Here is a 13,366-nt window from a genome sequence, read left to right on the forward strand (position 1 = left end):
ATATGATTTTTTTTGCTTAACACCAGCTAATCACGATTAACGTCCTTCAATTATCGTTATTCTCAATATTCTCAAATAATAATTAAATCATGACCCATTACCCATTCATTCCTAGTAACATACTAAGCATCAAATTACCCCCAGACTTACTCTGAGCCTGGAAATTAATCTTGTTATGACCAAACCGCTAATTTGCGTTCTAGGATAATCTCATGTCGAATAGCTCGAACATACCCACATTATAATGTGGTCTCATCCATAAATCACCAACATGCATATAAATATACAAATAACCAATTATCATCATATAACCATGCATTTAATCACGTAATTGCATAATAAATTAATTATGGTATTCCTGGCGCTCTAATCACAAACATTAAACCACATTAGAGATTTGGGGACATTACATTTTACAGGCCTACTTTTGATAATTCTTTACAAAATAATCTCTGTCTAAAATTCAACTAACTGTTTAAATTTTTCGACGAGCTGTTTAAAAAAAATGTGATAGAGATTTACAAAAGGCATTCACATCAGCAGAATAATAAGTCCATCAAACATATATGTTACACATATATTGCACAATTGTCAAGCTTTAATTTAAAGATAGATATATTATATTATTGTACGTATAGACTCTTTTTATAATTTTTAATTTTGTTTATCTAAAAAATATCAAAGGATCCCCTCCACTTGCATCCCCACCTTGAAACATGAAGATCTTCCATTGGAAATGTCTTATTCTTGTCGGCCATAAAATATAAAACAATAATCCTACATTTGAAAAACATGATAAAAATCCATTTATTTATCGCAAGTTGTGTGGATAAATAACTAAGCCAATATCTCAATCAATTGCCTCAATTCTAAACACACCCAAAATAAACAATGACTGATTGGCTATGGAAAGTAGTAACTTTAGTGCTCTTTCTAGTTGGTTTTGGTTATGTTCTAAGGAAGAAAACCAAAGAGAAGAAGAAGAAGAATCTTCCTCCTGGCCCAAAAGGGTATCCTTTATTTGGAAGCTTGAACCTATTAGGCCAACACCCTCATCGAGATTTGCAAAAATTGTCCCAAAAATATGGTCCAATCATGCATATCAAACTTGGTCTAATTCCCACCATTGTTGTCTCCTCTCCTAAGGCTGCCGAGCTTTTTCTAAAGACCCATGATCTTGTTTTCGCCACTAGACCACCTCATGAGGCCTTCAAGCACATTTCTTGGGAGCAAAGGAACTTGTCATTTGCTCCATATGGCTCTTATTGGCGCGACATGAGAAAAATGTGCACACTTGAGCTTCTGAGTAGTCTCAAGATCAACTCTTTTAGAGATATGAGGAGAAAAGAGATCAACCTTTTTATTGAGTTCGCAAAAAATGCTGCTTCTGATCGTGTTGCGGTCGATCTTAGCGCCAAGATCACAACAACCAATGCCAACATGAGTTGTCAGATGGTGTTGGGGAAGAAGTACTCTGATGATGAGTTTGATCAAAGAGGATTCAAGGCAGTTGTCCAAGAGTTTATGCACTTGACAGCCACTCCTAACTTGGGAGATTACATTCCTTTCCTTGCTCCACTTGATTTGCAGGGCTTGACAAAGCGCATGAAGGCTGTTAGAAAGGTGTTTGATGACTTCTTTGATAGGATCATTGATGAGCATCTTCAATCCAAAGATAAAGATCATGACCATGAAGCCAAGGATTTTGTTGATGTCATGTTGAAAATTATGGGGTCAGAACAGTCTGAATACAACATTGAACGACCGAATATTAAAGCTATAATCCTGGTACGACTTACTTTCTCATTTAATATGCTTCATATGTTGCTAAAAGATTATATGAAATTGTGCAATAATGATTTAAAACCAAGGAATTTTTTTGACTATTTTTAAGATAAGGTCTTTATATCTCATACCAAACACATGTTGAATATATGAACATACATTAAAAATATATTTATACATTATATATACCAAAAACTATATATATAATATATATTTTTTTAACAAAATCATTAAAAAAAATTCATAATAAAAAAATGAACTATGTAAATATCTCTAACTTCAATATCAATTAACTTTGGTTGTGTAAGTCTCTAGATGTTTTTCTTTTCTTTCAAATTGTTAATTCAAAGAAATGCAATCTCTCTACTTGATAACAAATATACATTGAATATATATATATAAATACTAGGTAAAAGCAACGTGCAATGCACGTTTGCTTAGTTTTAAAGTTGTAAACATTGTATATAATTTTAATAAAAGCTGGTTCACTATTTTTTAAAAATATATATATTTATAATCGAATGAATTATAGTTCTATATTATATATAAATATTTATATTAATAATATTTACATATATGACACCTAAACATAACGTTGACATAGATATATATTTACATGATTACATGACATATATATAAAATAGAATAATATTTAAAAAGAAATTGATAATAGAAATAAAATAATAATAGAAAAAGTCATAGTGTAGACAGTAGAATATATGCATCAACTATTTTTAGATTCTAATATATCTCACAATATCTTTTGGTGAATTTGATGAAGAAGAAAAGCTCAAATCACTTGATAAAAACAAACTATCACACAAATTTATAAGATAAAAAAACAATATGCATGTCTTTATTATTTTTTAATAAATATGATTTAATTATTTAAATTATCAATAAATATCTTATTTTAATTAATTAATTTATTTATTTTTGTTTAAGTTTATGTTTGTTCTAGTTTTTGAATTTGGTAGTGACAACAAATGATAATATATTATATGTTTAATATAATATTAAGTTTGATTAAATTTTATTTAAGTTATAAAATATATGGTTTTATTATTTTTAATTAAGTTTGATTAAATTTTATTTAAGTTATAAAATATATGCTTTTATTATTTTTAAATAATTATCATTGTAAAATATCTCAAAAATATCTTATTTTAATTTGTTTAATTATTTATTTATATAAATTTAAGTCATGTTTACAATCTACTGTTAAATATAAGAATATTCTGTTAACTACAAGAATATTCTGTTAAAGTTAACTGAGAAAAATTAAAAAACCGTTAAAACCAAGAATTTCCGTTATCTATACACTTTTTATATAGAATAGATATATCAAATACAAACTCTGCATATAACAAAAATAGTAAAATATATATATATATAAAAACAATACTCAACCAAGTTAAATTTGGTTATGCAGGACATGCTTATAGGGTCAATGGATACATCATCAACAGCAATAGAATGGACAATGTCAGAACTCATCAAGCACCCAACACCAATGAAAAAGCTCCAAGAAGAGCTCAAAACCATGGTGGGCATGGAAAGAATGGTTGAAGAATCAGACTTAGAAAAGTTGCCCTACTTAGACATGGTGATAAAGGAAAGCATGAGGGTTCATCCAGTGGCACCATTGTTGCTTCCCCATGCAGCCATGGAAGATTGCATGGTCAATGGCTTCTACATACCCAAAAACTCACGTGTGATCATAAACACTTGGACAATTGGGACAGATCCCAAGTGTTGGAATGAGCCAGAAAAGTTTTTCCCAGAAAGGTTTGTGGGGAGTGACATAGATTTGAAAGGTAGAGACTTTGAGCTCATTCCATTTGGGTCTGGAAGAAGAGGCTGCCCTGGAATACAACTTGGTTTGACTATGGTTAGGTTGATGGTGGCTCAGCTTGTTCACTGTTTTGATTGGGAACTCCCTGGTGGTATGTTGGCTTCTGAGTTGGATATGAGTGAAGAGTTTGGTTTGACTACTCCTAGGGCTAAACATCTTGTGGCCATTCCTATATATCGCCTTAACAAATAAAAAATATGAGCCTTTTTTTACTTTAGAAGTAAGATGTAGAACATGGATTTTCTCTTGGGAAATATGAGAATGTTCTCTAGTAAAAATTAAAAATAAATAAATAAATAAAAATCCATGTTTTGCTATAGTTCTCATATGAAGTTGATTGATCTGTAAAATAATTATTTGATCCATATACTCACAAATTGTACAATCTTCATCTACTATGCTATGCTCAGAGAAATCTTTGAAGTTACTATAATTTTAAGAGAAATTAGTGAAAATGATAATTTTTTAAGTGTTTTTGTACTCTGGCCTACTTTTGATAAATTTTTCAAAATGACATCTGTCTAAATTTTTCGACGAGCTGTCTAAAATTTTCAATCGGCTATTTGAATTTTTCGTTTTTCTGTCTAAATTTTCGACTAGCTATCTAAATTACGAAAGACAATTTTGTAAAAAATTATTAATACTAGGCTAGAGTGCAAAATAACTTTAAAAAATAATTCCTAATTTTAATATCATTTTACAAAAAAAGCATTAAATGTATAGAATTGAGAGACATTAGGTTATGTAGTAGTTAGAATATTAGGATATATACACTAGGAATCAATCTAACCCCAACCCAAAACTATTTTAATTCCCATGTATGGAACACAGATTTCTCCATACGAGAGATTGGAAAAACTTTGGTTACAAGAAAAATGGTTAAAAATGTCCCCTTTCAAAAATAAAAAGTCTCAAGTTGGTTAATTATAAAGCAAAATTATTAAAACCAATAAAAAAATTAATTACTACTTCTTTTCGTAGCGAAATACTCACAAGTTAGCTAGATTCACAGGGGTTCTTCACTTTGGCAAACAGAAGAAGATTTAGGTTTTTTTTTAAGTTTTAATTATTTATTACTTATTAAATATTAAATATTATATAAGAATTATTTTTTGGTTTATATTTTATTAGACCTTGTATTTTGTCTTATTAACTATTTAGACTATATGTTTAGATAAATTACTTTTTGGACCTTATGTTTAGCAAAATACTTCAATAAATTATGGATGTTTAAGTCATATATTTTAAAATATATATATAGTGTTCAAAATCGAGTTTATGGTCCTATTTTTTTGTTTGAACGTAGGGTCGTATTTGAGGAATTTTTTTTAATTTATAGCTTTTGATGTAGAAATGAGAGATATTATAGAACATCCATTATTAGTTTCAATAGAATCCTTATCTTTGTTTAGATATTTTAGATAAATGTAATCATGTAGGTATTGATCTTTGTCTCTTTTAAGTTTCTCTTTGGAAAAATAAATTTGGCTCATTTAATTAAGTTCGTCATTTTCTGAGTTTTTGCTTATTTTACGAAATAGTTATTTTCTAGTCTTTTTTTTGTAAGAAAAATCTTTGTTAGTAATTATGAAAATAGATTGATTAGTAAACTTATAATATTCTTTAAAAAGAATACATAACTAAAATTAGCTCATTAAGTTGATATTTTTTATTTTATGTGATGAAAATGATTTTAAAAAATATTTTATGGTATGTTTTACTAAAAAGTTTTAGTAATCTGGTCAATTTAATGACAATTGTGTCAAGACATGTATTGAGGCTTACCCTAATGAGCATTTCTTATGAGAAATTTACATAAATATGGGAAATATAAACATGGTTTCTATATTAATGGGGAAAAATAATTATATAAAATATGGTAAGTTTTGAAGAAAAAAATATTTAAAATATGGTAATTCCATAGAATATAAAAAATAGATTACCATAATCATAAATACACAAAACTCTTTCTCACTTTCTCATTTCTCTCCCTCACGACATCTCTATCTATTTTCTCTTTTCTTCCTCTCTCCTCTCCCATTTGGTTCTCTCATCTCAGCCCTTTGTCGGCGATGCTACCTACGCCCCTGCCCTCAACGACGATGACCCACCTCCGCCCCTCTAGTTCTTCTTCTTCTTCTTCTTCTTCTTCTTCTTCTTCTTCTTCTTCTTCTTCTTCTTCAGATCTAGTTTTATTTTTATTCTCTTTGTTCTTGTTCTTCTTTTTCACATCTAGTTTTGTCATTTCAAATATGATTTCGCACTTCATATTTGATTATTTTTTACTTCTAAACCTAACTGTAACCGGTTACAATCACGGTCTGTTATGATTTCTAGGTTTTTTTTCCAGATTTGTTTAAGTAACCGGGTATAATGACGTCTAATTCTTTTTATTCGTATCTGGTTTTTTTTTAAATCTAGATTTAACCAGTTACAATAACGATTAAATTAGATTTGTTTGTTTATATCTGATTTTGTTTTCACACATGACTAAGTAACTAGGTACCATGGCAATTGGTTCTTTTTTTTTATCCGAATCTGTAACCAATTACGATTATGACAAGTTTAACTTTTTTGTTTGTGATCCTATTTGTTTCCAGGTCTGGCTAAGTAACCGATTACCATCGCAACTGGTTCTTTTTTTTCATATCTATTTTTTTTCGAGACTGTTGACGCCATTTTTCGTCAACAGTAAACGTAGAGCACGTAAACAACAAATAGTTATGGCCAGAAAAATGAAATAACACAAATAGGATTTTTTACGTGGTTCAGCAGTTAATTCTGCCTAGTCCACGAGTCTTTGTTATTTAGAACTTAAGATGATTTCTGGAAATTCTTCAATAATGAATCCTCCAGAGTTTCTTCCCAGATCACAAAATTTCAGTCCCTTACACAGGTATATGACTTCTCTATTTATAGAGGAAGTCTCAGAATACTGACCCACACGTTTCTAGGAAGTTATTCCAAACATTAATAAATTTAATGGCTTTAAAGTCTGTAACTCTTATATACAAGGAAACGTCCCCTGAGACCAGGGGGCGCATAACTGACAAAGGAATATCCCTTTATTGTAGGGAAGTTACAACAATAAATGTAGACTACGTCTCTTTAAGAGGCTCATTAAGTTGTTTGAAATCAGCAATCAGTGTCACGCCAGTCTAAGTTTCTGAGTGGCTCACGAGTTATATTATTTCCTCCAAGACCACATTGTTTCGAGTTCACATTCGTGTCAGGCTCGGGCCTTTTGGTCCGAGGTCATCTAAAAATGGACGCCTTCCGATGTCTATCTTTCGAGCTCATAAAGATTTCGAGGTAACCCATCTTCGAGGTTGCCACCAACTATACAGATTCGGCGCCTGGGTTGCGAACACGTACTCTAGATATTGCGAGCCCACACCTGACGACTCCAGCTTTCGAGATCACAATTCTCAAGGCTCGAAATCTGGGTGTAACATTTTGCCCCCTCAAAAGTATTTGTTCGAATCTTATGAGAAGGAAACTTTTGAACTACTTTCTTCGGGAACTGCACCGTCATACATACTTGAGTATGGACACGTGTCAGTTGGGTATTGCTTATCCAAGGTACTCGAGTACCTTGGAAATCTGCCCACGATCGTTCGCCTGCCACCTTTTCGGTACCATCTTGTCATTTGTCCCTGGCCGTCGGATTTGATAAGGATTCTGGTCAATGGCCCGGATTAATCCCTTTTTACCACTTCTGATAGTCTATTTATACAAGGCCCTGGTCATCTTCATCCTTTTACTTTTACGTTCATCAGAAAAACAAAAGGAGAGAAAAACCAGTCGCTAGCCTAGAAAGTTTTTGTTTTTGCATGTTTTCCCAGCCAAAGAAGCAAAGGACCACCAGCTTGTTCGAGGTCGTGAGATCATACCTGCCTCTTCAATCATCCATTTCTCTGCAACCACCATTTCCAGTGTGTAAGTATCTGATCTTAACTTTCATGCGTATCTTCTTTTTTCTTTATGCCGGTTTCTGTTTGTGTTGCTCCTTCATTTCTGGGAATGTGCTGGTTTATTTTTCAGTTTGACATGCTAGGAAGTTTTGACTGATAGGGATTAGTTTTAGGTTCCTCATCACTAGTTATGAATCCAGTTCAAATGTAAGAAGACCCCAAATATGGGTTTCACTTTTTTTTTTTTTTTCTGGGTTTTCAAATTCTTGGAGACATATCTTGTACACCAAGATATCGGGTACAAAGTCTTGATTTTAAAGAATGCACGATACTCAAAAATACCATTTTTGAATAACCGCCACCTTTTTCCCTGATATTTTGGGATTCTCAAAAATTAAGTCCACTTCCCTTCCTTTTTCGTGGAATACACGTCGCGACACTTAATCGAGTCTCCAGGACCGAACTCACCTCGTATCTTATCGTTTTCGAGCTTGACCTGCCAAGATCGTCGTCCTTGATTCCTTGCATGCATGGCCCTCACCACTTTTTTCTCTCTTGCTAGATGTCACAGAATCTGGAAAGACGGTGGGGGTCGTCGCTTGCTATTCCATATTCGCCTACAACTCCGAGCATGGAGTCATTATTTGCTCGAAACCAGCGTCTGATTCGTGAATACGATCTCGCTCGTGAACAAGAAGAAACCCGAGCTCACTACTTGTTGTGAAAATTAATATACGCAAGTATACGCAATCGTCAAACAAGTAATAAAGTGATAAGTAAGATCGTCTCCACAGGGATTGCAAGTGAAATTTAATGCAAAATCAATTATTTAACAATTTGGATTTTAAGAAAATAAATTGATTGGATGTTGTGAACTAAAATAAAATGATTAAACTGGAATCAAGATTAAAATATTACTACAAACGCTAGAAAATTAACTGCAAGAAAAAGTATCTATGGAATGATAGACTTGAATAGCTAAATCCCCCTATGTTTTATCTGCCCAGTTGTTACAGCATTACTTCAGCAAAACGCACAGAGTTAACTAGAATTCCTTACAAGCCCATGAGATTTTTCCAAAACTCATTAAATAAGTTCTATCATCTAACCCAATATATTCCTATATTAAATCAGATTCAAGAACATAATTTAAGCATCAATTCTCAAAGTTATGCAAGGTAGTAAAATATTCCTATTCTACTTACTAAGAACAACCTAGAAAATGGGTGTCTCTTGCATCATTCAAGTACCAACTACTAGATTCAACCTTTCCAATATTAAATCTAGCTTAATAACCTGCCATTAATTTCCAAACAACAACAGTAAATAAACATGAAGCTCACTTGAATGAACAATGACAATTTAGCTTAAGTAATGCATTCAAATTTAAAATACATGACAAAAGGGGTTTTTAACCATTCAAGTCTCAAAAGTTTAGCTCATAATTAAAGTAGCAAACATAAACCAAAACAGAAAATTAATATCCATGAGTGCTAGAATAGCTATGCAAAATAAGAAAATACAAAATAGAGAACAAAGGAAGAAATGAGAACAAAGCCTAGATTGATGGTGTTGTAGGTTGGATCTTCTTGTCCTTATCTTCCTCATTCAATTCCTTGTGTTTCCTTCTTTTTCTTCTTCTTCTTCATGCTCTTTTTTTTCTGCAACTTTTCTCCCATGTTAATGGCAGCTCCTCTTTTTTTTTTTAATCAATGTGATGATGGCTGGTACTTAGTTGCCTCCTCTCTAGGGTACAATTTTCATTTTACCCTAATTAAAAAGCCCATTTTCTTCTCTTTGATCCACTAGTCCAATCCACATCAGCCAACTGACCTAACTTTTAAGTGACTGTCACATAAGCGCTGAGTTAGATGAAGAAAAGCATGCTGGTATTTTGTCCACGTCATTTCCCAGTACCCAGAAATGCTATAGCATTTCTCCAGCAATTCAGCAACATTTCCAGCTTAGTGTTCTCTTTAGCCTCGGATTCCTTTCTTTCCCTTAGCGATTCAAAAATTCCTTTCCTAAACAACAAAACAAACAGAATTAATTAATTAATTACATTTAATACTAACAACTTAAAAGACTCCTAAATTAGTACACTAACTAGAAAAGAAAGATAAAAACTAATCAAACTTACAAACAACATCACATTCATTACTCTTTTCACTAAAAATCAAGTTCAAAGTTAATAAAAATAACTCTATACCATAGAGTTATCACTACTATCGCCAAATTTTCGAGGTCATTGAGAAGAAAAGAAGGATTCTCCGAGAAGCTCTTTATCCAAAGACTGACTCTGGGCCTAGACCGATCCCCCTCGACCCTAAACTCAGAGTGACAGTTGCCTTCAAGCCAGGTGACCTGCAATTTTCACTAATGGGGGAGCCCTCTACTTCAAAGCCAAGGAGGGAGTTTTTTAAGGCTGAGCACTATTGGAGTTCGGTTACCTCGCTAGGTCAGATAAACGATATCCTGGCCTTCCACGGTATAAGATTATCAGGCTCGCTTAGGTGTCGAGCCCCTACCTCCCACGAGCGAAGCTGCCATGCTCCAGGAGATGGGAATCCTAACAACAAGCTGAGATATGCGACTTGGAGCCAGGAGCACATGAAGGCAGGAGCAATACTGCCTCTGAAGTCTTTCTTCAAGGACTTTACAGACCTCGTTGAGCTGGCTCTGTTCCAGCTCAACACTAATTCCTACAGGGTTCTGTCTGCCCTGAAGTTGCTGTACCATGAATTGAAGTGGGAAGGACCGTCGCCAGAGGAGATCCTGTATCTTTTCTGCTTAAAAAGCAATCCCTCCCAAGTTCGAGGAGGAGACGACTTCTACTACCTTTCGAGCTACCCCAAGGAGAAAAAGATGTTCGAGGATCTCCCCAACCATCCTCCTGACTTTAAGAAGGTCTTCTTCTGGACAGATGGCCCGGCTCCATCTCAACACTACTCGTTCAGACGGATTCGTAAGTACCCAACCCCTCTTTATCTCTGTGCTCGAACTTTTGTCTATAGGCTCGTACTTAGTTGAAATGTGTTTTATTTTCCAGCCAACTATCATCGTCCCACCCCTTCTGACGAGATGAAGGAGCATAGGGAGGCTCTGCTCCAACTCCCCTATGGCAGAAGGTCCCTCTCATACCTTTTGCATGAAGGTAAGCTTCGAGCTTGCGGGCTCTTGGGAGATGGCCAATCCACCTCAGATTGGTCCAACAAAAAATATGATCGCTGGGAGCTCGTGCCTTTGCCAACAGGCATCCTCCCCCCTAGGAGAAAGGTGAGGCCCCCGCCTCCAGTTCACCGAAGGAGCCCGCGGTCTAGGAACGAGGCCAATGATGAAGCCTCGAGCTCGGACTCGGATGATCAAGGTACATTTATCCTAAGCTCGAAAATGTGGTCCCCCACCCTATTAAAGCACAAAACCGATAGGCTAGTTCTGTGCGAAGACGATAGAAACCACTTCTATGTGTGGACTTGGGTAGATGAACGGGTTCATAGGTTCAATAGCTGGCTCGGGCAATACGATACTATATATAGCCTGAACGAAGTATGGAACGGAATAGCCGTCCAATACGGGGCCAATGACTATAGGGACCTTTTGAGGTTGACGTCCACATATAGGGAAGGTACTCCCCCTACCTCTTCTGAAGATGGGGGAATTTCATGGTCTCCGAGCTCAAGCTCGAAGGAGAGTCCCAGTTAGGTTTCTCTCCACTCGCCCTTTCATCACTTTGCATACTTGTGTGATGTTGAGTTACTTTATATATATATGTCTTTCTTTTTTGGTAACTCATACTGTGGTGTGACTGTGTAGGTGAGATAGACTTCGATCTCGACAGTATTCTCGAGAGTGGCGGGGCCAAGAGGAGCAAGCACCCCAGGGGGTCGCGAAAAATAGACCGCCCTGCCAAGGTCCTTAAGAGGACCGAAAAGACACCACCTCCCCCACCAGCTCCACCTGCCACGAGCTCCGTTGTGGATCCGACTCCGCAGGCCGGGGCATCTACTATGGTCGAGACCCAACCTCCCGTCCTTGTTCACTCAACGCTCAATCCACCTCCCAAAAAACCCTCTGCTTCCCGAACCCACAAGTTGTCAGTTTCTACTCATGTTGAGGAGTATGTAGTTGACAACGCTGCTGGGTCCCATGGGGCTACACTGGGCTCGGATGTTTTGTTCCGAGTGGGCCAGAGCTTTAGCGGTTTTGATGCTTCTCACTGGAAATTTATGACCGAGGCCCGAGACTGCAACACACTCTACAAGAAGAGTGTCGAGCTTATCGCCGCGGTAACTTTTCTTTTCTCACTACTGGCTTTATTTATAGATGGTCTGTATGCTAATGTTGATTTCTTTGTATGTCAGGCTCTTGCTGTCTCTGCTCAGCTCAACTATAAGTTGAATAACGAGGTCCATTCGAGCAGATCCTACGCTCAGGAGGCCAAGGATCATCAGCTCAAACTGAGTGATGAACTGAAGGCGACAAAGGCAAAAGTTGAGGCAAGAGTTGAGGAGCTTAAGGCCAAGACATCTGAGCTTGAGAAGCAGAACGCTAAGCTCGCGGAGCTTGAGAAGGAGAACGCTCGACTCAAGGAGGCTGATAAAAAGCTCGAAGAAGACAAGGCCGCCACTTTTGATATAATCGAGAGTGAAAAGGCTCGCCTCCTTGCCGAGTACAAAGAGAAGAAGGACCAGGCGGTTGATTTGGCCATGTACAGAATGTGGGCCAATAATGAAGACCTCGATACCGGCTTTTTAGGTCCTCTTGAGGCGAAGCTCCTTGATAAGTGGAATGCTCGGCTTGAGGCGGAGGAGGCTGCTCGGGAGGCCGCTAAGGTGGCTGCTCAGAAGGATAGCCATGTTATATATCCTGGGGAGTCTAGCGTTGCTGGTGCCGAGAAGGCTAAGGAGATTGCACCTTCTTGAATCCCACCTCGGGGCTGTGTCCCCTTATTTTTGTAATTGTTTTAATTTATGCCCGTAGGGCTAATACAATTTCTTTCTCTTTTCTTTTAATATACATGCGTTACATTTCTTGATTTGAAATATTTTGCACACTTTATATTAAAGAATCGCATATGCTTGTTTATTCGCACAATCACAGTTTGGATTTAGGCTCGAAGTTCAATGCATTCATGCACAGTTTGCTCGAATTATCCACTTCCGATCTCATTATTTGTCAAGGTCGGATATTACATTAACCATGAACTCGAAAGTACTTATATGGTGTGTAATGCAAACGGTTTAGTTATATCTTATTTGTTTTAGTTACTTTTTCTCGTTCTCGGTTATTTCTCCAAGATTATGAGTTTGAAACTACCGTTTTATAAGATATTCCAGCCTCAATCTCGACTCAACTCAAAGTAGATTTGTGTTCCAACTTATCGCCGATTAATTTTAGCTGGTTTGTTCCAAACCTGTTAAGGTCGTGTTAGGTTTGTATTCCACACCCTTATATTTTTAGTATAATTCACATATTTGGGTATATCCAAACATTTTAATATTTTGATAATTTGGTTACATCCAAACTATCTAAGCTTGCGTATCTTGTTATATCCAAACACTTTTACGTTTTTGATAATCGGTTATATCCAAATTATCTTGTCTGGCGCATTTGGTTATCTCCAAACACGTATATGTAACTTTATTTTTCAAGCTGATGGTATTTATATATACCACTGATGCCCCCTTAATATCCTATGAATGTGACCATAGGTTATTAGATTAAGAGAGATTGCAAAAATAAAGCATATTAGACGAAATAAATCTTTATTTGATCAAATTCAAAAGTAGGCAAAACCGTACAAAATAGACTA

At 35.6% G+C, this 13,366-nt stretch overlaps 1 protein-coding gene across 1 annotated transcript; it reads left to right on the forward strand.

Moving 5' to 3' along the window:
- Positions 1-789: 789 nt before the first annotated feature.
- On the forward strand, positions 790-4,063 carry LOC133824795 (cytochrome P450 71AU50-like). The gene is made up of 2 exons (XM_062257771.1): positions 790-1,788; positions 3,218-4,063. Exons 1-2 carry the CDS (start codon positions 892-894, stop codon positions 3,830-3,832), a joined length of 1,512 nt encoding a protein of 503 aa, XP_062113755.1. The 5' UTR covers positions 790-891; the 3' UTR covers positions 3,833-4,063.
- Positions 4,064-13,366: the final 9,303 nt, after the last annotated feature.

Source organism: Humulus lupulus, chromosome 3 (genome assembly GCF_963169125.1).
Source record: "Humulus lupulus chromosome 3, drHumLupu1.1, whole genome shotgun sequence".
Lineage (NCBI taxonomy): Eukaryota > Viridiplantae > Streptophyta > Magnoliopsida > Rosales > Cannabaceae > Humulus > Humulus lupulus.